The following is a 25,076-nucleotide window of genomic DNA, read 5'->3' on the forward strand; positions in this document are numbered from 1 at the left end:
GACTTAACATAGTTTCCGCACCATAAGGCGCACCTAAAAGCCTTAAATTTTCACAAAAAACGGCCGTGCGCCATACAATCTGGTGCGCCTTATGTGTGCACTGGAATCGACAATCTGTCACGGATGCCGCCATTTTGAATTAACCGCGGGGAGCGCCAAGCATTCATTGGGACATTAATCCCCCTCCGCATCACTCAGCTATCCCTTCGTGTCGCTCACCGCCGCGTTCACTTTTGCCGCATCTCTTCGCTCTCGTACATTGGAAAAGAATAGCAACTGGCCACTTCGGTGTGAATCCAGGGTCAGGCGGATCCCAGTCACTCTGAATGTGGCAAAGATAGTATCGAGCTGGTACTTAGCGATTGAATCGTGTCATCACTAATGCTTTTGCCCATGTCCCAGTTAGTGCCTGTTCTTCAGTCTGAGATGGGTGATGCAGATCAATGTGCAGTTTATAAGTTTATAAGTGTAAAAACCACCGATCATGTTTTCTTTGACCGTCAGTCCATTTCCCCCTGACACAGGGACGTAATACATGCACTACGTGTGCTGGCAGCGATAAACCAATCCGAGAACATTAGGTAATACATACACCTTATAATCAGGTGCTCCTTATGTATGGGTTAAGCACAGAAAACTTATAGTGCGCAAAATACAGTAAATAAACGTCCCATAAAGAAAAGTGACTGTTCAGTTTCAAATGAAAAGCATTTTCTCATCTCAGACAATGAGGGCTGATGATGTTCTGCATCGATCTTAATCTTTGATATTTTATTTTTGAACTGGATGAATTATAAGATTGTGTGACAGTCCAGAATCCAGCAAAGTGCTCTAAGAGTAATTTCAAACAGAACAGGGCGAGATAGATCTATGATTAAAACTTTCCAACAATATTTACTCCCACTCTTTGGTTACTTAAAATGGTCCCAAGTTGTTTGTGGGAGCAGCAACGCGCCGTGTAGAACATGTCCGCCTTTTGTGTTACTGTGTGAGTACAATATGTGGAATAAGAGCAGCAGCAGACTAGAATGATGGTGAAGGCTTAAACACGGAGTCGTTGTTCCTGCATAGCTCCCATTTCTGACGATCTGTGGCATTTCTTCCTGCCTGAATCAGCCTGTTCCTGAGGCGGAGATGAGTCGCTTCTCTCCCGCTGTCTGAGCCTCTGAATGCGGCCTGAGCTGAGACAGTCCACCGCCCCCCTTCCTCCAAAATGATTGAAACAAAGTCACACCCTGTCATCAGTTAAACACATTAATGTAAGACATTTTACTGAAATAAATAATAAATAATAAAATAGATAATAGATAATGTAACATATTAGTGATAATGGTGTGATTAAAACAAATGTTACAATGAAAATGTTTTTCATTAACAATGTGAAGTGTTGAAAACAGGCACCAAATCATAAATATGATCATTTATAGATTAGCTGACAGGTTCTACGAAACAAGGCAAGAATTAGACAATAAATCATATTTCTTTCACAATATTGGCATTAAGAGCCCATTTCCTAATATTCATCATATAGATATACACATAATTTTAAAGAGTTGGTTTCAGTTTTGAAAAAATGGGAAGGATTTGGAGAACCTGGCTTTGTGTTTTGTCCACAGTCTTTCTGCAGCAGAGGACATGAAACTGACATTGCTTTGGATTTTAGATCATTTCTTTAGGTTTTCAGCTCTTTTCTGAGCAGGAACCCTGCATACTAACCTTCAGGGACAATCTTTATGCATCCACTGTAAGAATGGTCTCCAAAACCACATTTCAGTCCATTTCTACACGCCTGTCCACTGTAAGTTTAAAAAAAGATGGAAAGTAAATTTTTTAACAGATTCTTAGGTTGTGGAAAGTCTTTGTGAAGGATTTATCCCCCTATAACACCCACTGAGCAGAAGTCCAGCTGAATGCATCTGACAGTGCTGTAATAGGTTCACTACAGACCAAAGAGGGTCAGACTTAGCAAAGAATCATATTTCAGAACAACACTGGCTTGTTGATTGGCAGATACAGTCACTGCAGAACTTTATCTGAGCTTTTCTAGGATTTGTAGCTTTTACCTGAGCAAAGAGCATCCACTGTAAGCCCAACCCGCAGTGTGCTGAATTCTGGCTGTTAGCACAGCATCTGGCTCAGTTTCTGAGTGTTTGTCTGGTTCTGTAACTTCATGTGTTGGAAGCAATAAGCTACATTTACTCTACTTAAAGAACTTTAGCTTTCCTCAAAAAATGTTTCAACTTTACATTTCTTCCTTTTCAGAGGAGATCAGTGAATCTTTTATTGCTCTGCATCTCTTCACAGAAACGCTTGTTAAGGCATCATAGAAAGTTATTGTGACCTTCAGAGACTTGTTGCTGCTGTTCAGCTGAAGGTAAACTTTTAAAAACATTTTCACTTTTAATTCCTCAGTTAATCAAATTCATGGGCTCAGAGGCCGGACCTGATTGATGCTGCATTCCAGCCTCTCTGATGACAACAGAACGGTTTCCTGTAACCTGTAAGCTGTTTGTTTCTGCTCTGTAATGTTTGGGGAACATGTTCACTTCTTATTTCAGAAAAAACATTGATCACTTTTGAGTTTTAAGACAAATCTCCATGATTATCAGATCATTGATGAACTGGAATCAAACAACACGATGATCAGCTGATGATGTTTGTTTTCTACATGAAGAACTGATCTTCATCGAATGAAACCGTCAGCTCCTCCATTACAGTCAGACACAGCAGCTTCCTGCTGCTTCCTGTGTCACCTTTCAGAATAAAATAACATGAATGTCAGTTAAAATGTGTCTGACTGTAGTCAGTTATGAAGCTGTGTGCAGCTCTGATGGAACATATAATCCACTAATATCGTCTAATGATGAAATGGAGTAGATTCAGATGTTCTCTCTATTTTATGGCTCAGTTTGTGATGTTTTATTCAGCTTTTTCCTTTCCTTTATATGTTTCTTTTTGTTTGTTGAATTCAACTAAAAGTTAAAACGTTTCATTCAAGTTTTTATCAGAGACATTTTATTTGTACTTTTAAACATAAGATGGAACCTACAGACAAAGATGGAACCTTCCCAGGGTAGAAGGTTCTGTTATTAACAGCATATTAGTCAGTTTCTGGTTCAGACGTTAAATCAGTTGATCTCCGTCCTGTTTCATGTCAGTAAATGTACGTAATGGTCCATCATCATCATGAGTGTGCTGGGTGGTAGCTCCATGGCTTCATCTAGTGGACTGATGGAGGTACAGCAGCTGATCTTTTTACAGCCCAAATGATGGAGAGGAGGATTTGAGTTGATGTGCAGATGAATGATTTGTGTTTCCTCTGCAGATGAAGGTAGAAAGTGTGTGTGAGCTGATGTGAATTCAGCAGCATGGATCAGTGTGAGGACACTAAAACCACTCTGTGTGGGGAACATGAGAGCCAGAGCAAAGCTCAGAGGTGAGATGACCATCTCTAACTGTCCATGACTCTTCTCCATGTCAGAGCTCAGCACTCACATCACCAAACCCCCTTTATTCACAGGAACCAACCAGAACCAGAACCTGAACCAGAACCCAGCTGTGTGTCCTTTAAGAGCAACCTGTCAAAGGATCAGATTATTGATTTCCAGCATGATGTTCCATCAGCCCAACAGTGAGTATCTGTCAGTATTCAGTGGAGGCTGCATCATGTTTCAGATGAATTACTTGAGACTTGGATCAGTTCTTGATGTCTCTGATGAGACTAATTAGCTGCATCATGTGTGTAATGTGATATTTTAGTTCAGTCCTGCAGCTCTTTATTAAAACAAAGGGAGAATATTGCTGAATATCTGTCCACTGATGTGACTTTTTCACAGGATGCTGATTATGTAGTGAACAGGGTGGCTGATGTAGAAATATTACGTTCTCACACGTTGTGTTTAATGACGTCAGTTTAAAACGACCTTCTGAAGAAACGAGAACAAAATGACCAAATCAACCTGTAGCTCCCAGTCGAACAAAGATAAGCCTTACTGATGTTTATTTTGTTTTATAACTTTCTCAAGCATGTGCCACTCTTAAACTAACGTAAGAGTGGCAAACATATATACATACATATATATATATATATACTCAAGGGGACTGGTTCCAGAGCCTCGCGCACCAGCCCCGGCTCCTTCCCCATCAGAGAGGTGACGTTCCACATCCCAAGTGCCAGCTTCAGTAGCCGAGGATCAGACCGCCAAGGCCTCCGCCTTCGGCTGCTACCCAGCTCACATAGCACCCGACCCCCTTGGCCCCTCCCACGGGTGGTGAGCCCGTCGGAAGGGGGACCCACGTCATGATTTCGGGCTATGCCCGACCGAGCCCCATGGGCACAGGCCCGGCCACCAGGCGCCCGCTGCCGGGCCCCACCCCCGGGCCTGGCTCCGGGGGGAGGCCCCGGTGTCCCATATCCGGGCAAGGGATCACGAGGTCCAAATTTTTTGTTCATCATAAGGAGTCTTTTGAGCTGTTCTTTGTCTAGTCCCTCATCTAGGATCTGTTTGCCTTGGTTGACCCTACCAGGGGCTTGAAGCCCCGGGCAACATAGCTCCCAGACTCATTGGGGCACGCAAACTCCCCCACCACGATAAGGTGACAGCTCAGGGGGGAGTATATATATATATCGGGAATGAGATCCTTCCCCAAGTGGAGGAGTTCAAGTATCTCGGGGTCTTGTTCACGAGTGAGGGATGAATGGAACGGGAGATTGACGGGCGGATCGGTGCAGCGTCCACAGTGTTGCGGGCTCTGCACCGACCCGTCGTTGTGAAGAAGGAGCTGAGCCAGAAGGCGAAGCTCTCTATTTACTGGTCAATCTACGTTCCCATCCTCACCTATGGTCACGAGCTGTGGGTAGTGACCGAAAGAACGAGATCGCGAATACAAGCGGCCGAAATGGGTTTCCTCCGCAGGGTGTCTGGCTCTCCCTTAGAGATAGGGTGAGAAGCTCAGTCATCCGGGAGGGGCTCGGAGTAGAACCGCTGCTCCTCCGCATTGAGAGGAGTCAGATGAGGTGGCTCGGGCATCTGGTTAGGATGCCTCCTGGACGCCTCCCTGGGGAGGTGTTCCGGGCTCGTCCCACTGGGAGGAGACCCCGGGGGAGACCCAGGACACGTTGGAGAGACTATGTCTCCTAGCTGGCCTGGGAACGCCTCGGGGTCCCCCCGGAAGAGCTGGAGGAAGTGGCCGGGGACAGAGACGTCTGGTTTCTCTGCTCAAGCTGCTCAAGCTGCTGCCCCCGCGACCCGACCCCCGGATAAGCGGCAGATGATGGATGGATATATATATATATATATCCATCCTTATTTACATATAAATAAATAAAAGAAATGAAACGTAATTTTTACCATTTCCAAATTACATCAATTAGCCTGTGCTATACTAATTTAATGCAAAACATTCCTGAAGTACACAGAAATATACTTTGTTCCTCCTTTTCAAATGGTGCTAAACCTTACCTTTAGCCTTTTTATTTGTCCTGATTTAAATTTTGAACCAAAGTTCGTCCTTTCCTTTTGTTGTCCAATGTTCTATTAATCTACATTAATTACATAGTTTCGTGTCCTTCAAAATAAAATACTTGGCACACACAGATAGTTTTATGCCGACCGTGGCAGAATGAATCTGATCACACAAACAGTAAAGACTAAGTCAGGGAACCATGCTGAAAGCTCAGAGCTTCAGTCTTCCTGTTTTCTCTCAGGTAAAAGTACATCCAGCTTCCAGTTTCACACACCTGCTGACGTCTGCCTGCAGAGTGGCAGAGCTGCCACAAGGGGGCGCTGTAACATTGTTCCACAGCAGCCACACTGACTCTCTGACGGGCCGTCTCACTGCAGACTCAAACACTATCACTGAATACTTTAGTTTGAAGAAAACAAGTGTTTTTCTGTCAGGATCCAGCAGAGATTCAGACCTGGACCTGAACCCAGCTGTGTGTCCATGAAGAGTGACCGGTCAATGGATCATCGTAATGACTTCAAATCAGACCAACATCCATCCTTTAAGAGGTGAGCTGAGTGTAAATGTTGTAACAGAGTAAAATGTAGCAGAGTCGGTTTGAACAGTTTTTATTCCAACATGTGTTTAATGTGAGCTCAGCTCTGTTTCACATCCATTTCTATGTTCATATGTGAAGCGGTGTGTGTTGGATGTTTTCCACAAACACAGCAGTCACAGAGGAAAGAATGGCTGTTGCAGGAGGTGTTTCTGAGTGTCTGTAGGACACCAGCTGGTCCAGCAGGTGTCACCTTTGTGCTTTGGCTCTTAACACAGTGTAGGAAGTGTGAAGCAGCTGACTTCTAACGTAAAGTCAGGTCTGTTTTAGGTGGTTGAAATATAGACAAACAAACATGGTTTTGAATATCTTATAAGAATTTCAAAAATATCCTTTTAAATGTTTTGTCATCACTTGTCTTTTTGTCTTTTGAGTGCAGTGCTGAAATTATTTTGTGTTCTTTAGAAAGCTGGAAAAACCAGGCTCACCTGAACCTAAACCCAGCTCCGAGTGCCAGAAGACTGACCGATCTATAATACATACTCCAAGGAAAAGGCTCCACCCAGATGTTCAAAGGTACAACTTTACGAACACAGATAAAGTTCTCTCAGTGACGAGTCTGTTTTAAACATCTATCTGTCTAACACATACCAGTACAACCAGTCTGATCCAAGCACACACTGGCTCTGGCTGCCTTGCTCCAGGGCACTTCAGCAGGGAGGGAAAGCTTTCTGAAGGGGTTGCTGAGAGCTGTTGGACCCAACCAAAGTGAGCTGAAAGCTCCAAGCAGCTGCAGACTGAGCTGTTGATTCTCAGTGGGATCAGCAGGACTAGTAAAGCTTTCCCACTGCAGGGAGTCCTCTGATTCACTGTTCACATCCACACATCACTTCATGGAGCTTTACCTTGTGTTTGTCTCTGTGTGGACAGACAGAATGTGAGCTCATTCTTCATGATTCCTCCACAGAGTGGACCAGCAGAGCTCAGAGGTTCCCAGTGGTCAGTCTGCCCAGCAGCATCGAACACAGCTGGACTCCATATTTATGGTCTGTACATGTACAACAACTACTTTTCCATCTATTCTGTTCACAGTCATCTCCATGCTGCACTTTGTAGACCAGTGGATTGTCAGTGTGTCCAACATGGATCTGATGTTTGGCTCCATGATTTCAGTCTGATTGGCTCATTCATATAGTATTCTGTTCCAGCTGCTGGAGGACAACATGGTCACTTTTGTGAAGGAGGAGCTGAAGAAGATGCAGAAGGTTCTGAGTCCAGATTACCCAGAATACTTAGAGAGTCAGAAGGGGGATGAGGATGAAGAGCAGAGGAGCAGCAGAGAGGCATTAGTGAAGATCACAGTTCACTTCCTGAGGAGAATGAAGCAGGAGGAGCTGGCTGATCGTCTGCAGAGCAGTAAGAGGATTTCTCTAAAGATTTAACCTGCTGGATAAAATACACATTTACTGATGTCTCAACACACAGAACAACACATGTTCAAATGCTTATTCTCAGAGAAATGAAAAGTTTGAAGATTTTCTGTGTATTGTATTGACTGATCTTATTTGTTGTTTATTTAGAACTTTTTGACCCAGTTTTCCAACATAAATCTGCTCTGAAGAAGAAGTTCCAGTGTGTGTTTGAGGGGATTCCTAAAGCAGGAAACCCAACCCCTCTGAATCAGATCTACACAGAGCTCTACATCACAGAGGGAGGGACTGGAGAGGTCAATGATGAACATGAGATCAGACACATTGAAACAGCATCCAGGAAAGCAGGCAGAGCAGAAACAACCATCAGACAAGAAGACATCTTTAAACTCCCACCTGGAAGAGATGAACCAATCAGAACAGTGATGACAAAGGGAGTGGCTGGCATTGGGAAAACAGTCTTAACACAGAAGTTCACTCTGGACTGGGCTGAAGGCAAAGCCAACCAGGACATCCAGTTCATGTTTCCATTCACTTTCAGAGAGCTGAATGTGCTGAAAGAGAAAAAGTTCAGCTTGGTGGAGCTTGTTCATCACTTCTTTACTGAAACCAAAGAAGCAGGAATCTGCAGCTTTGAAGTGTTCCAGGTTGTGTTCATCTTTGACGGTCTGGATGAGTGTCGACTTCCTCTGGACTTCCACAACAAGGAGCCCCTGACTGATGTTACAGAGTCCACCTCAGTGGATGTGCTGCTGACAAACCTCATCAGAGGGAAACTGCTTCCCTCTGCTCGCCTCTGGATAACCACACGACCTGCAGCAGCCAATCAGATCCCTCCTGACTGTGTTGGCATGGTGACAGAGGTCAGAGGGTTCACTGACCCACAGAAGGAGGAGTACTTCAGGAAGAGATTCAGAGATAAGAAGCAGGCCAGCAGCATCATCTCCCACATCCAGACATCACGAAGCCTCCACATCATGTGCCACATCCCAGTCTTCTGCTGGATCACTGCTACAGTTCTGGAGGATGTGTTGAAAACCAGAGAGGGAGGAGAGCTGCCCAAGTCCCTGACTGAGATGTACATCCACTTCCTGGTGGTTCAGGCCAAAGTGAAGAAGGTCAAGTATGATGGAGGAGCTGAGACAGATCCACACTGGAGTCCAGAGAGCAGGAAGATGATTGAGTCTCTGGGAAAACTGGCTTTTGAGCAGCTGCAGAAAGGAAACCTGATCTTCTATGAATCAGACCTGACAGAGTGTGGCATCGATATCTCAGCAGCCTCAGTGTGCTCAGGAGTGTTCACACAGATCTTTATAGAGGAGAGAGGGCTGTACCAGGAGAAGGTGTTCTGCTTCATCCATCTGAGTGTTCAGGAGTTTCTGGCTGCTCTTCATGTCCATCTGACCTTCATCAACTCTGGAGTCAACCTGATGGAAGAACAATCAAAGTCTCAGGAGTCTGAAACACTAAAAGAGACTCTCTTCTTCCAGAGTGCTGTGAACAAGGCCTTACAGAGTCCAAATGGACACCTGGACCTGTTCCTCCGCTTCCTCCTGGGCCTTTCACTGCAGACCAATCAGAGTCTCCTACGAGGCCTACTGACACAGACAGGAAGTAGCTCACAGACCAATCAGGAAACAGTTGATTACATCAAGAAGAAGTTCAGTGAGAATCTGTCTCCAGAGAGAAGCATCAATCTGTTCCACTGTCTGAATGAACTGAATTATCGTTCTCTAGTGGAGCAGATCCAACAGTCCCTGAGTTCAGGAAGTCTCTCCACAGATAAACTGTCTCCTGCTCAGTGGTCAGCTCTGGTCTTCATCTTACTGTCATCAGGAAAAGATCTGGATGTGTTTGACCTGAAGAAATACTCTGCTTCAGAGGAGGCTCTTCTGAGGCTGCTGCCAGTGGTCAAAGCCTCCAGCAAAGCTCTGTAAGTACAGATATAGAGGGATATGTATGAATATACTGCTGTTGTTTTTATAGGAGAGAAAGTCACAGATTATTGCTTATCTCATTATTCCCTCCTCAGACTGAGTAGCTGTAACCTCTCAGATGAAGGATGTGCAGCTCTGTCCTCAGCTCTCAGCTCCCAGTCCTCCAGTCTGACAGAACTGGACCTGAGTAACAACAACCTGCAGGATTCAGGGGTGAGGCAGTTGTCTGCTGGACTGAAGAATCAAAACTGCAGACTGGAAACACTCAGGTCAGGATTCATCAAACTGTTTTTATAAACAGCTGACAGAACACCTGTGGATGGTCTTTGTATGATTGTTACAGCAGCTTTAGGCCTCTGACAGCATAAAGAGTTCAGAGGCCTAAACAGCAGATATTTGTGGAGGAGGTCTCCAAGGAGAACATCTGCAGGAACAACAGTGAGAAGTGTCTGTTGGTCCTCTGACCCTGGATCAGATACAGAGATGGGTCCAGGACATGTTAGCCTAGCTTAGCACAAAGACACAAAGTCAGTAATGTGAGACAGTTCCAGTTTCTCTGAACGTTTGATGACATTCAGCTTCAGTTTCAGAGCAGTTCTCTCAGAGTTTCTGTGTTGTTTTGTGTGTCTGCAGCCTGTCAGGCTGTCTGATCACAGAGGAAGGCTGTGCTTCTCTGGCTGAAGCTGTGACCTCCAACCCCTCCCATCTGAGAGAGCTGGACCTGAGCTACAACCATCCAGGAGACTCAGGAGTGAAGCTGCTGACGGCTGCACTGAAGGATCCACATAAACTCAGGTATGGAGAGGCCTGCTGTAGCCACACACAATGTCTGATAGAGGAGGAAGAGCTGGAAACATGTTCTCTGTCCTGCACTCAGCCCTGTGTTTTTGCTTCCTGCTGAGTGTTACATGAACAATCACACATGTAGGAGCCTTTTTCCTTTGCTCACAGCAGAAACACTGGTTGAACAGAAACAGCAGATATTTGTGGAGGAGGTCTCCAAGGAGAACATCTGCTGGAACAACAGTGAGAAGTGTCTGTTGGTCCTCTGACCCTGGATCAGATACAGAGATGGGTCCAGGACATGTTAGCCTAGCTTAGCACAAAGATTTATAAAACCATGTTCACCGTACATCTGGAAATGTGCACATGTGGATTAGACCTGTGTCCCTCACTCCATACGCCCACATGGGGGATCTTCAGCTGGACCGGCTCTCTGACAGCTCCAACACATTCAAAGAACAGTGTGTGGAACTGGATGTGTTTCAGCTCAGAGATAAAACCACCAGAGCAAACTTCAACAATCCTCTGAGCTCCACATGACTTGATATCAGACTTACTGAGAGCCACACAGTACCAGGTCCAAAGAGTTCTGCCCTTCTGTGGTTCTGACCGTCCTTCCAGATGAGAACCAAGTAGACCAAAGTTGAACTGGAGCTGTGTTTGGTTGTTCTTCATCCCATCTCTGGCTGGGAGGAAGAAAAGGAAAAAAAGGTGGGGGACAATCCAATAAACACTATCCAAGGAATTCCAGAGAAACAGGAAGAGAGGGACACTGGGGGAAGGAGAGGAAGAGGCTGGAGGCTTTTCAGTCTGTTTCAGATTCCTGAAAAGTGATCAGGCTGAAATAAATGAGGGATTCTGATCAATAAAATCACAACACCTGGCAGCTGATATACTTCCAATGACTATAGATTCTCCTCTGATCTTATTCTGAGCCTTTAATGTTCAGTGTGGAGGGTGGGATGAGGGGAGTGTTTCTAGTCTAACTTTTCTAGATGAATGTCTTCCCCTGGCTGGCTGTGCAGCATTCAGATGGACCAATGGGTCTGAGAAAGGATCTGGATGTTTGGCTGCCCTGAAACATACTGAGAGGAGGAGTCAGCAGAAACAATGTGACCATCAGGAGAGCCCATGATGTCAGAAACTGAAGTGATTTCATTAGAATTCTTAAAGCTCATATTTGGATTCAGAAATGAGGGAAAAATCAAAGTGAAAATTCTTCCAAACTTGAAGAATTGAATTCAGAGACAGAAACTTCATCTCCATAATCTGACTGCAGAAGACATTTGGTGCTTTTAAACTTCAGAATGAGCTCAGAAAGATTTCCTTCCATCCATCGTTCTTCTCTTTATTCACTTTCTTTTCTTTCCTCCTTTTTCTGAGATAAATCAAATAATGAAAGCATCTCTGCATGAGTCCATAATCTGCTGTGCAGAGATGATTGAAAGGAGTTTTGTACGTTTCAGTGTTGATCAAATAGTTTTCATTCTAGTTTTCAGATGCTCCATTCCAGTGGATGTATCCAGATGTTGGACTGTTCCTTTCTCAGTGTGGAACAATGTGTGTGTGAGAGCCATATAATGTCCATGTTTGCATGCTGAAAGAGACTCTGTGCTGCTCTGACCCCCTCCTCCTTTCAGGGTGGAGCCTGCTGGAGAACGATGGTTGACACCAGGTCTGAGGAAGTGTAAGTGTGTTCTTCATCTGATTCATGACATCCAACCATCTTCACACTGTCACATCACTCATTGATCAAAGTGCACAGATGATAGATCAATAACTGCAGCTGGATTGTGTTTGTTCTCTCCATCAGATTCCTGTCAACTCACAATCGACACAAACACAGTGAACAGAAACCTGAAACTGTCTGACAACAACAGGAAGGTGACATGTGTGAAAGAGGATCAGTCATATCCTGATCATCCAGACAGATTTGATGACTGGTGTCATCAGCTGCTGTGTAGAAATATTCTGACTGGTCGCTGTTACTGGGAGGTCGAGTGGAGAGGAAAGGTTTATATATCAGTGAGTTACAGAGGAATCAGAAGGAGAGGAGAAGACTGTTTGTTTGGATACAATGATCAGTCCTGGAGTCTGAGGTGCTCTGATGGAGGTTACTCTGTCTTTCACAATAACAGAGGAACACACATCTCCTCCTCCTCCTCCTCCTCCTCCTCCTCCTCCTCCTCCTCCTCCTCCTCCTCCTCCTCCTCCTCCTCCTCCTCCTCTGTCTCTAACAGAGCAGCAGTGTATGTGGACCGTCCTGCTGGCACTCTGTCCTTCTACAGAGTCTCCTCTGACACACTGATCCACCTCCACACCTTCAACACCACATTCACTGAGGAACCTCTGCATCCTGGATTTACAGTCTGGTCACCTGTTTCCTGGTTGTCTCTGTGTTGAGTATAAAGAGTTTCCTCCTGTCAGAGAATCACTGTTGAACAGACAGTTCAGTCTGTACATGTCTGTCTCTTTCACTCAGAAACACCTTTTCAGATTCATGGATTCAGTCACTTTCTGTTTGAAACTCTTCTAAATGATTCCTTGGAAACTTCTTCCTCTTCCAGTCCTTTAAAGATGGAAGCTGCCATTCTTCCAGGATGTTGTTTTTCTGTGTGTTTCCAGTCAAAGCTTCACACTGAATATCAGTATGTTGTGTTTCTCTGCAGCTCACTTCCACTGAGACCATTCAGTTCATGTCAGCTGCAGTTAGTTTGCTGCACATGTGACAAACTGTGACATCAGAGAGGAATCACTGAGCTGCAATCAGCCAAGATGAATTTCCAACCTGCTGACAGATCTTCACTGATTCTGCTCCAATGTTTAGGGACTCTGGTTTAAACTGATAGAATTACTCAGTTCTGTCAGAGACAGTCGAGTTCTGTTCGAAAACTTTCTTCCTGGTTAACTTGTCATAGGTGTGATGACACCAGCAGAGAGTTTGACCCAAAGCCTGTCTCATACATCTCACTAAGACCTCAGAAAATTGGGTCAAATTGTTGGGGGGGGGGGGGGGGGGGGGGGGGGTGGATGTGTCTTTCTATTCAAATGTGTTTTAGTTTGTGTTGCAAAAGCTTTTAAAAAAACATGGATCATATAAAGAAAGCAGCAGAACTGAGTGTTTGTGTTAATATGGTGTTATCTATTCAAAATATTGTTTTCATTATCTGTTCTGTCTTCTCTGTTAATTATTCACAATAATAAAGCTGAACTTCAACCTAAATGCAGCCGTGCTTCCTTAAAGCGTAAATGATTCAATGAATCTGATGCTGATGTTTCACAGAGATGTTACTACACTGTTGTTGGTTTGATTGTTGAAGATTTGGATCATATATTGATATCTGACTGGACTTATTTACCCCATTAAATGTGTGAATCTTCCACCTGTCCGTTACAACAAAACTTGTTTCTGCAGAGAGTTTTATTCTGAAATAACTGAGTCATGCTTTTCTATCAGGATCCATCACAGACCAGATTTCCTGGAAGCTGAAAAACAGCTGGAAGGTCGCGCACGTGTGATGATCCAGACACTGATGTTTAATCACTGATTATCACTGGTTATTTAGATATTTAAGAGTTGACAAAATTCTTGGTTTTCCTGCTGCAAACATTCAACACATTAGTTTTTAAGAGGTACAAAGCAAAATGTTGCAAAGGTGAAAATCTTTCTCTCACAGCGGTTGTGTTTTTCTGAGCGGTCTGATGTCTGTCCCGCGACCAACTGGACTGGAAACGTCACTAAAACAATGAAGCTGCTGTTTTAGCAGCCTCATGAAGTCGAGTGTCGTCCTGCTGTGAAAAACAGCAGCTGAGAGCTCAGTTCAGGCATGAGGAGGAAAAACTGGGCAGAAACCTTCAAACACACCAGACTGAGAGCTGAAAGCACCCAACCACAGAGCCACAGCCAGGACCAGGACCCACAACCAGAACCAGGTACCATAGCTTTGGCACAACTAACAATTAGCCACTTTAAGTTTTAAGTTTTAAGTTTTAAGTTTAACAGTTTTAAGCTGTTAAAATGTTTTCATTTTACACTGATTAGGTTCAAATGTGGAACTAACAAATACAATGAAATGACAGCTGATCATCATGCTGATCTGTCATGTTCATGTTAGCTGCACTAAATAGAGAATTAAAAAAAAAAAACAGTATCACACATACAGATACATTAATACTAACAGGTTTAAAAAAAACAAGCCAAAAGTAACATAAAATCCCCAAAATGCAAACATCTACACTGCTATATCTTTCTAGAAGTTTAAAGTGGAGAGTGAAACCTACTTTGAAGCGGACTCAGGTTCAGGTTGCTTCTTTCTGACCAGCTGCAGCAGTTTCACCTCTGAAATCAATCTAAAGCAGTGTTTGTGCATGGAGTTTGTATTTTCTGTCAGTTTTGAACTGACAAAGGTGAAATGAGGACTCAGCTGATTGGAAACGTTTAGTTCATGATCATGTTTAATGTGGTATAAACACAGCTTGAATGAATGCATGGACTTGATCTTTATCTGAGTGCATTTTAGATCAGACAGTTATTGCTCATTTAAATACGACTTATTCCTCAGAAGTTCATAAAACCATTCTTATCATCCAAGCTCTGCTTGAGCCACATTATTAACTGATATCATTCATCATAAAGCAATTCACTTTACATTTAGCATCCTACAGATGTAAATAATCTCTTCTCAAAGTGGTGCAGAGATGGTGGTTCGGTTGCTTGTTTGGTGGCTTCTGCAGCTTCGTGTTAACCTCGGCTCCCCATAGGACTGATGTTCACTCAGGTGAAAGCCACAGACTGTGCGATGATTTCTGCACCAGACATGGGCAGAAACACCATATATATAAATGCATTTGGATAGTTCCAGACATGTGTAGTTATAAATATGTTTGGAAGCACACAGCAACACTCCCACATCAGCCAGCACGACAGAAACTGACGGAAAGTGGCGTCCTAAAACAGATGCCAGTTATAAAAGAGGGAAAGAAGACTGAACTCAGCCTTGAACAAGTTTAAGTTTGAACTTGCACAACACTTCTCAGAGTATTTAGTATTCAGGAGTATTTTACAGCAAAAATCAGCATTTGGATACATGTCATTAAACTTGTTTAATAAGGGTTGTATCGCATCGCATTAAAAGGCAAAACAGTGGGAATTAGTTTCATTATAAACTCCTGATCCATCCTCATTTCTTTCTGACTGTCCTGTCTTCTTTAAAGTGGTCCTGATCAATAGTTCTCCAGCTTTCTGAAGGTCTCTCAGAGTTTTTCTTTGGACATTTTCTGTCCAGCCCTTGTACCTGAGCATTTTCAGAGGAATGAGTTTTTTCTTTGTTAAGCCACTTAAGTCTGACCTATGAATCATTCAAGCAGAAAAAAGGCTCCTAACTCAAGGGATGAACCAGTAAAGACCTGACACAGGACCTGAGAGATGCATCTGGACCTTCAGCTGATCCATCTACTGTTCAATGAAGCCTCATCAGAAATGGTCTCCATGGAAGGGTGGCTGTCAAGAAGCCGTTCTTAAGGAAGGGAAACAGGGAGAAAAGGCTGAGCTATGCCAAATGACACAAGAAGTGGACTGAAAATCAGTGGCAACAGGTCTTATGGAGGCATGAATCCTCCCCAGAGCCCGGACCTCAACATTATTGAATCAGTGTGGGATCATCTGACAGAGAACGGAACAAAAGGCAGCCGACATCCAAAGAAGAGCTTTGGGATGTCCTTCAAGAAGCCTGGAGAACTATTCCTGAAGACTACTTAAAGAAATGACAGAATCCTGGTAAAACATAAAGGAATGAGGTGTGTTTTAAGACTTTTGACCACAGTACTTTATATAATCTGCATATTCCAAAAAGTTGAGAACTTTTGATTCTGCACAAGCTGGACATCCTCTGAGTGAGGAGTCACAGGAGCAGCAGAGACCTCTGACTGCTCGTTTAACAACAGGATATTTTCTTTGTTGGGTGTCTTGGAAACAGCAGAGACCTGGGATTGAGCGTTTTCTGAGCTCGGTGTTACAGCTTCTGGCCTGTTGGCGGCTTCCTCAGAACTTTCCTCTTTGCCTCTTTCAAAGGGAAATATGTAGAAACCCTCAGACTCATTCTCCAGAATCTCTTCATCTACTCTGTCACCCCACAGAAGTGCAGGAGAGGATATTTTGGTTTGACTCAAAAAGGACTTTTTAAGTAAGTGTTGTTTTTCAGGCGGTTTGTCTTTCAGGCTTTTATAAACTACAGTGATGTCATGTCCTTTGATGACATGTTTCCATTGTGATGTCATGCAGAACAGTGAGGTCATAATCAGTGATGACATCACTTCTTGTGATGTCAGCAGCGATGGTGCTCTGTTCTCAGTCACCAGTCATCACGTGTGCTGTTCTGCTCTCTTTTTCAGCTTTATGATCTTAACTGTAAATAATATGCAGCACATGTTCATAGAGCCCAGGCAATGGTGGGAAACATGGATTGTATGAATGCTGTGTGAAATGTAAATGAAAACAGAAGCAGTGACCTGCAGATCCTTTCTATATATGTGATAACTGAATCTGAATGTATCAGTGTCCAGGTCAGTAATAATGTATTTATTGTATGTTACGGTGCTCACAGCTGCTTTCTGCACGCCTCACCTGGAAGTATCTTTGAAGCTGCTTTGTATGTTGTCTACACTGACTGTGAAGCAAAAGTAACACAACAGCCACATCTTCAGGCTGTTCTCAGTGTTTCCAGCACAATCATTCAGCTGTTTTCATGCATCAACATAATACAGTAATAACAGTGTAGTTATGGTTGTTTCTATTCAGAGCTGCTTACAAGCAGAATGGGATTATTTCTACGTGTCAACATACAGTGTATAACATCATTTCTAGTACAAATCTGACTTTGAAAGATGTTAAAATGACAGAATCAGCATGTAAATGATAAAGTGTCTTCCTGTGGATGTTCTCAGATATGTACAGTATGAACACTGTGATCCTTTCCCACATGTCCCAGTATGTTTGATTGTGTTCCAAGTGAGGGTCAGACTGGAGAAAGTGTCATGAAGCTGTCACCCTTAAACAATCAATAAAAGCTCTGAATACAAAAGCATTTCAGTGTCATCTCTATAAGTAATGATGAAAGAAGCAAAAGCTTCAGCAGCACCTCCTGAGCTCTACTTTCCATATTGTCTACACTGACTGTGAATCAAAAGCAGCACAACAGCCACATCTTCAGCTTGTTGTTGAAAAGCTGTTCTGACAACATTCACAGCCCAATAAGCAGCACAGTGACAGCAGTGTAGTTGTGTTTGTGGGTCAGAGGAAATCTCATGTTCCAGCCATGTGATCCAGAACAACCCATGTGAGTGAAGGACAGACTGCAGCACTGATAAAAATGTCAGTTTGAGATGAATTCACAGGCATCAGTGTGTCAGTGGAACTGAAGGTGAACTGTTTGAGAGCTGAACACTGACAGGACTTTGTTTGCATGATGGAAACATGATGAAGAACAACATGACAAACTAAATCCATCATGTTAGAAGATGTTAGAGTGGGAAAAGAATGAAAGAATGAAAGTCAGCAGAAATTCAGCTCCATTATTGAATGAAGTCAAACACATTGAAGAGTTGGATCAGAGTTGAGGAGCTGTGTGGATTTGTAGTTGTGCATTTTCATCCCAGCTGTTAAACAACAGATAACAGTGTGTGTTACTAAATTCACCACCAAGCTGAATATGTTGGTGGGAACATGAATGTTTTTTAGTCTTTCTGCATCATGTGACCCCGATTTTTTTCATCTGCTGTCAGATTCAAATCAAGACCATGAAACCACACAGCAGCTTCAGCTGAGCTGTCAGTCAGCAGCAGCGGTCTTATCTGTGGGCCGCAGGGGCTGATGGGAGCTCTGAGGAGCTGTTAGAAAGCACGTGGCCCTGGTCTGATCTCACAGCTCGTCCTTGTTTGGCCTCAGCTGCATCAGAGCGCCACTTCTCCCCAGGTTCACCAGAGGAAACACCACTGCACAAAATGCTTTTCCTCCCAGCTGCTGCTCTGTGCTGTCTGTGATCAGGTGAGTGTTTCCAGCCAATCAGGAGCCAGCAAACTCCACCTGGAACACACACTGTCACACTGACCTTCATCTGTCTGTCTGAGTCTCTACAGCGCTGGTTGCCATGGCAGCACAGCTGATCCAGGACCAGTTAACACTGACCAGGAGAGTTGGTCAAAGTGTCTCCTTCAGCTGTGGAACTGACCAGTGTGATGAAAACTGGATATACTGGTACCAGAAGAAAGAAGCAGAAACATTCACAGTGATTCTGGATATCAATAAAGATAGTGGTGATGATTATAAAGGTTATGGTCATCCTCAGAAAGATGATTTCTCAGCTGTGAATAAACAGAACGGCTGGGAGAGAGCAGTAAACCACAGCCCAGGTTCACTTATTTCACCTCCATCTCAGACAGAGTCACAAACATACTGAGCTGATGGAGTTTCTTCCTCTCTGCTGTCTTTATTTATTTCAACTTTTATTCAACTTTTTCTTCTTTTTAAGAGAAGTTTTCTGAAGGTTCAAAGATAAAAACTGTGAACATTTCAAAGATTTGTTCTGGAAAATGATCCAAATGAAACTTCAATTCACCATAAATAAAAGCAAGACATTTTAAAGACATTTATTTAATACTGAATGTTTTCATTCAAATGTCCAGATAAATATGAATCTCCTGCTTTGAGCTGCTGTTGGAATAAAGTCCATTCCTCCTTTAAAAGGTTTAATGAGCTCTTCATGAAAACACTTCCAGCAGCACTTGTTGTTTAACAGCTTTCAGCAGATTTCACCACATCATTTCACTTTATTCCATTTTAAAAGACAGATCTTGGACTGATCTCAGGTCAGGATTTTGTCCTTCTAGCAGCAGCTTATCAGGACGCTGATTTTGTTGGACAGATGTTCATCAGTTTCCTGTGAATGTTCCTGCTTCCCAGAGGATGAATCCAGAGTGCACTGAGACTGAGGCAGGAGCAGGAAAACTTCCTAAATTCATGTGAAGTCTTTGTACCACATTACAGCTCAGAAACAGAACACATGCACAGTGAGGGCATGATGCTCAACACGTTTCTCAAAGCATTTACACAATGACATTCATTATGTGCTGATAGTGATATGATTTTCTTCCCCTGACACTGAAATAACAATCATCTTTAAGTGATTTCATGTCACTTTTACATCCATCAGCTCCACAGCTTTATATCTCTACATGTTAAGTATAAGGCAGCTTTCACAGCGAGCTATGTGGCAAATATCTGGAAACAACTGAGACTAACAGCCTGAAACATCCAGTTTCTACAAAGATAGCTCATATACACAGTTCTGTGGAATGTTTCTGTACAGTCATCATGGACATTAATGTCATTTCCATTTAGTCATTTAGCAGATGCTTTGATCCAAAGTGACTCACAGGTGAGGAAACAACATCCCAGTGCAGTCAGGCATACCTCTCATTTCCCTGTATTTGTGTCCATCCTCCAGACTCCTGTGGATCCTTTTTACCTCACGCTAAAAAAGCCAATATCACAGACGGAGAAAAGTTAGATCATGAGAGAGAAAAAAACTCTTGAAACTTTCTGTGAACAAAGCAAGGAGGTTAATAAATAAGTCTACACCTCATTACAGTGGTTAATATTTCTGTCTGAATAAGTTTTGTTTGCATCTGTGTGGTTGTGGACATATTTGATCTAAGGGAACTTCAGATTGAAACCTCGCCAGTGAAGAACTGAATGTAGCACAACGTGTTGGTGTAAAAGACCACTCTGATGCTTAGAAGTCCATACTCCCACCAACTAGTTTAAAGCTGAATAATCCTTTCAGATGAGAGATGAAACGTCTTCAAGAACCAAGAAGAAGAAGAAGTTGCCCTTATTCAGGCTCTTACCCACAAAGTGTCACCGTGAGGAGCCCCCTTTCCAATCAGTAAACCTTCTTCTAAAAAAGTAGCCCTGAACAGCTGCCTCCAGCTCCTCTGAGGGACACACCTGCCGAACTGGTCATTGACATTAAAATAAAAAGGCTGCAGACAGACCAAAGCTGCTGCGTTGGAGATGAGCCCTCTGTGTAATGCTTCTCACAGTTCATGAAGGAAAATGATAAAATAACAATGATTTTAACCATCTGTAATTATACTGGGGCAGCTGCTTATCTGAAGTGTTGCATATGTCACTGTGATCTATGTTATTAATGTCCAAAGACATGTGAGCTGTGTTTAGATTTAGCAAAAAGCTGAAGTGGAGAAGAAGATCTTGGAATAAAGAAAGAGGAAAGGATGATGCACAGTTTTTACAGTAATGAATGACACACAGTGGTTCTAACGGCACCCTGGGGCTGTTCACATCTGGTCTTAACGTGATCAGAAGAGTGAACTAAGTACATCTGTGAACACGTTCAACAACGATTCAGCAGCTCCTTTCTCCACCTCTCGACCAAACTCGATAGTTCTTGTGATGAGAGATTTCAACTCGTGTAAACTCTCCCAGGAACTGACGAGCTCCAAACAGCTGGAGACATGCGCCATGCAGGACAGCAACACACTGGACCACTTCTACTCCACCATAAAACCCTCATACCGCTCCATCCCCCACGCTGCCCTTGGACACTCCGACCACTGCATCATACAGATGGTCCCCACATACAGGCAGCAACTGAGAAGGGCCAAACCATCCAGGACTACAGTAAGGAGGTGGACTCCAGAGGAGAGGGACATGCTTCAGGACTGCATGGAGTCTACTGACTGGGAGTCACTGAGGGGCCCTGAGGATGACAACGGCAGCTTTTCTGACACTGTATGTTCCTGCATCAGCTTCTGTGAGCAGGTCTGCCTCCCAACCAAAACCATCACAAGGTACAATAACCAAAAGCCCTGGTTCTCCAAGCAGCTCAGAGAGCTCAGGCGCCGGAAAGAGCAGGCGTACAGAGAGGGTGACATGGACACATTCAGGCTGGCCAGACAGAACCCCAAGAAGGCCATCAAAAATGCTAAAGAGGACTATAGAGCCAGACTGGAGAGTGATTCAGGCACCAACGACCCTGCAGTTGTTGGAGCCCCCTCTGAACCATCACAAACCACAAAGGTAGAAGCCCTGTGTCGCCCCCTCCCCCGGACTAGCTGACGATCTCAACACCTTCCACACCAGGTTTGAGAGACCCCCTGCTGCTTTATTGTCTCCACCCCCCCCCCCCCTTCTCTCTCTCTCTCTCTCTCACAGGCACTGAGAGCTCACCGCCACCCACTTCTCATCCCCTTATCACATATGTGTATGATGAAATATTTTTTAATGTATTCAGTGTGTAAATTCTCCCAGAAAGGTAGCATCATATGATATGGAAGGTTGTGTGTGTTTTTCTGTCACTTTACTCAAAGAAAGTTAAGGCCTTAGCATGCATGAGGTGTTCTTATTGTACCCCAACTCCTTGGAACACAGTAAACACCTCACCTATGAATACATTAAGAAACTGTGAAAAATACAGTTCTTGATCAGCAAACCTAATGCATCTGATATATGTTAGATTAAGCTTTACTTTAATAGCACATATCAAATCAAACACGGGGGAATCATCCTCTTCCTAAGTGGCTCCATCCTCTTACCTATCCTTCTCTCCTCACTCTCCCTAATCTCAAAACTATCTCTCTCTCACTTAACTCCCAAAACTATCTCCAAACTATATTAACGCTATCAAAACTCTAGTATCCTGAACCTGAACTGATCGCAACTCTCCATAAAAAAAAAAACACATTTTAAATGGAGACTGAGGGGTTTCTATACTTTATACGTCAATACTCGGGCATATAAATCTGACAAAATCTGAAGCACTTCCGGAAGCAGTCACGTGGTTGGGACGGGTAGTGAGGTTGCGACGTCATCATTTTCGGCTCCTCCCCTAAATGAAGTAAGCCGTCTCCTCCATTATTCCACACACGCTTCGAAGCCTCAGCACATTTCGGAACATCACTACAGGAAGCTGCATGCAGGTGAGTCCAGAAAAGAATACATGTAGCGGTCAAACATTTGCAGAAATGTCTTCAAAGTACTTTGTGTCATTGGTTTGATTCCTGCACCTGGACACGGGCAGTCAGAACATGTACTAAAGAGTAAAAAAGTTCAAATAACCTGGCTGCTATACACAGTTAGCATGTCCTGCTAATGCTAATGGTCTGCAAACCGTTGTACTCAAAGCAGAAACCAGAAACACAACCTCAACTATAGATTTCAATAAGCCGGTCAGATGGACAAATAAAATGGAGCTTTATCCTTTTAGCTGTGTGTTAAACACATTTTCCACTAAAGCTGCAGTTTTCTAAACTTCTTTCTGTAGTTTTGCTGAAATCTTTTGTCATTTAAAAACTTGATGATCAATGTAAAATTTAGAATAGTTCTTTCCAGGCTTATCTGGGTATCATTGGGCTTTTTGATAAAAATGTGGAGCAAAAACATGTGATGTGTGTTTAATGTACACACTATGCCATATTTCATGATTAGATCTTAAAATGGGATTTAATTATGGTCACTATAAATACTGTAATTACGTTAAGAGTTTATGTTGTTTTAAGAGGAGTCATAGCATTATAATATAGATTTGTCAGTGATCCAGGAAAGTATCACAGGAGCAGTAGAAATATACAGTTCAGTATCAGTGTCTGATTTCTCAGATTTACACTCAGAAGCCCATTAAAAGATTGTCTGACTGTCCTCTTCAGAAGTGTCTCATGAAAGATTAATTTTTCAGTTTCCTTTACATATCCAATATTTTCTTTTATCCACGTATCAGAAAGGACTGACCGCATGATAAAAAGGTTGTACATGTCTTTACTCATAAAGTCCACCTGCCAACATATGGAGTTAAAATGGAGCTAAAATTATCTTTATTAGGAGGATCTGTGCAACTTTTAGGAGCTGATACTCTGATCTGACCACAACACAAGATCACTTTTTACTCTTTAACTGGACACGTAAGTTTACTAGGTAAGATAATTTCCTAATCAAAATAAAGGAGACTGTAGGTTATTTGGGTTGAAAAACATTTCAGAGTTTTAAGGGTCAGAGAGTTTCCTTCATCTCAAACTTTAGGTTTCACTAAAGCAGCTTTCTGGAATGAATCACTGGACGAGCACTTCTGATGGCAGAAAAACACTCCATTATATTTAAATGACGGCCTCAGAATGGTCCACTTCATGTTGTTCTTCAGAGTGTCTCAGATCAGTCAGACAGCTCCTGCTGACGTGCTGTTAGCCACACAGAACTAAATCATTCCCCCACTGAAACATCACGTCTTCCCAGTTTCAAGCCTCAGTCCAGACTGAAGCTCCCTGAGTGCTGAACCGTTGGCTTCAGAGTTTAACTTGTGACAAATCTGAGATTACTCTGTTACTTTTCTGGATCCCTGACAGCTTCTGGAAATGAGAACAAATTTAGAAACGGAGAAAATCTGAACTTCAGGCTTTGGGATGATATTGGGACCCTTTCCTCAAACAGTATCATTGTCTTAATGTAGTAAAATGATTTAAGTTGATCATGTTACACTGACTCAGATGAGATTCATGGGATATTGCACACAGTGAGATTCGTTCTACAGAGTATATTATTACATTTTTTTTTCTTAATTTGATCAAAAAGCTCCAAATATTTTGAACTGTGACCTTAGTGGATCTTTAAAGAACCATTTTAAAGTTAACAGGGATTTAAATAAAAACACAGTAATAAGTTAAACTAGAAAATTTCTGGGAATTTTGATATGGGCATGCCCTACTGCCCATTTCTGCCCCCTTGCTGCTTTGCTTATGAGGTTACAATATGTTGTGGTCCAAATCCTCCAGAGTCTTTAAATGTTTGTACGATGTGTGTACGATAAACTATGGACGAGCAAAAGGCTTCCGAATTCAGCACGTGTGTTCATTAGCATTAAAGTTTCGATAGAAGTAACGTAAAAAAATTCTAAATGCCACCCCAATGAGACTTTACGATGCTGTAGTCCAAACCTTCCCGAGTCTTTAAAAGTTTGAACGATGTCTGTACGATAAAGTTTGGCCGAGCAAAGCCTCTCCAAAATCAGCATGTCAATCATTAGCATTAAAATTATGACCAATTTAAAGCGTCATATCTCAAAAACCGTAGTAGCCAGCATAACAAGACGCTAATATGTTGTAGTCCAAAGCGTCCCGTGTGTTTGAACATTTGAACGATGTTTCTACGTTATAGTGCGGCCGAGCAAAAGTCCTCCAAAAATTGGCATAATAGCCTCATAGCATCAGCTAATAGAGCATGTCTACCTGATGTAACATTAGCATTTTAGGCTTCCCTGCAAAATGCTAATGATGCTAGTATGTTAGCATTTTAGCATGATGTTAGCATCTGCTGGTTCTGTCTAAGTTGGTTCTGGTTATGTCTGAGGTGGCTCTGGTTATATTGCATTCACTCTGAGGCTCCCCCTGAGGAATGCATAGGATTTGTGTTGCCACGGTAACAAGCCTCATGTTAACGGTTGGGCAAATTTTAACGTTAAATTTCTCAGAAACCGTAATAGCCAGTATAATGAGACTGAAATATGTTGTAGTACTACGCGTCCCGGGTTGGGGAACATTTTAATGATTTTTCTACAATGACCTGTTGCCTAGCAACAAGCGTCCAAAATCAAATTTACACTTTTTTTTAAAACTTAGCTATCGCAAAAACCGGAGCACCTAGCGTAACGAGGCTTAATGACCATTTAGTACAAAGCGACCCAAGTGTTTAAACGCACGAATGATGTCTCTACGATAAAGTTAGGCCAGGCAATAAGCGTCCAAATTTCTTCGCTTCCTGGCTTCTACCGTTACCATGGTAACGCTTTTGATTGAGACAAGTAAGGCCCATCGAGGCACGATGGAGACGCACGTAATGACGTATGCATTACGTGGGTTGCGAGT

The 25,076-nt window shown here is 43.0% G+C and overlaps 3 protein-coding genes across 3 annotated transcripts in view; 1 reads left to right on the forward strand and 2 right to left on the reverse strand.

The window, feature by feature from the left end:
• Positions 1-25,076, reverse strand: part of LOC140294513 (protein NLRC3-like) — a 1,060,349-nt gene that overhangs the window by 1,008,924 nt on the left and 26,349 nt on the right. The gene's annotated exons all lie outside the window — the stretch shown is intronic.
• Positions 1-25,076, reverse strand: part of LOC140301715 (NLR family CARD domain-containing protein 3-like) — a 483,071-nt gene that overhangs the window by 51,452 nt on the left and 406,543 nt on the right. The window lies entirely within an intron of this gene.
• LOC140303567 (NLR family CARD domain-containing protein 3-like) lies at positions 7,067-13,136 on the forward strand. Its single transcript, XM_072382760.1, has 6 exons — positions 7,067-7,417; positions 7,582-9,364; positions 9,464-9,637; positions 10,002-10,163; positions 11,792-11,838; positions 11,965-13,136. Exons 1-6 carry the CDS (start codon positions 7,225-7,227, stop codon positions 12,552-12,554), a joined length of 2,949 nt encoding a protein of 982 aa, XP_072238861.1. The 5' UTR covers positions 7,067-7,224; the 3' UTR covers positions 12,555-13,136.

Source organism: Leuresthes tenuis, unplaced genomic scaffold (genome assembly GCF_036924035.1).
Source record: "Leuresthes tenuis unplaced genomic scaffold, fLeuTen1.0.hap1 SCAF_1, whole genome shotgun sequence".
In the NCBI taxonomy this organism is placed as follows: domain Eukaryota; kingdom Metazoa; phylum Chordata; class Actinopteri; order Atheriniformes; family Atherinopsidae; genus Leuresthes; species Leuresthes tenuis.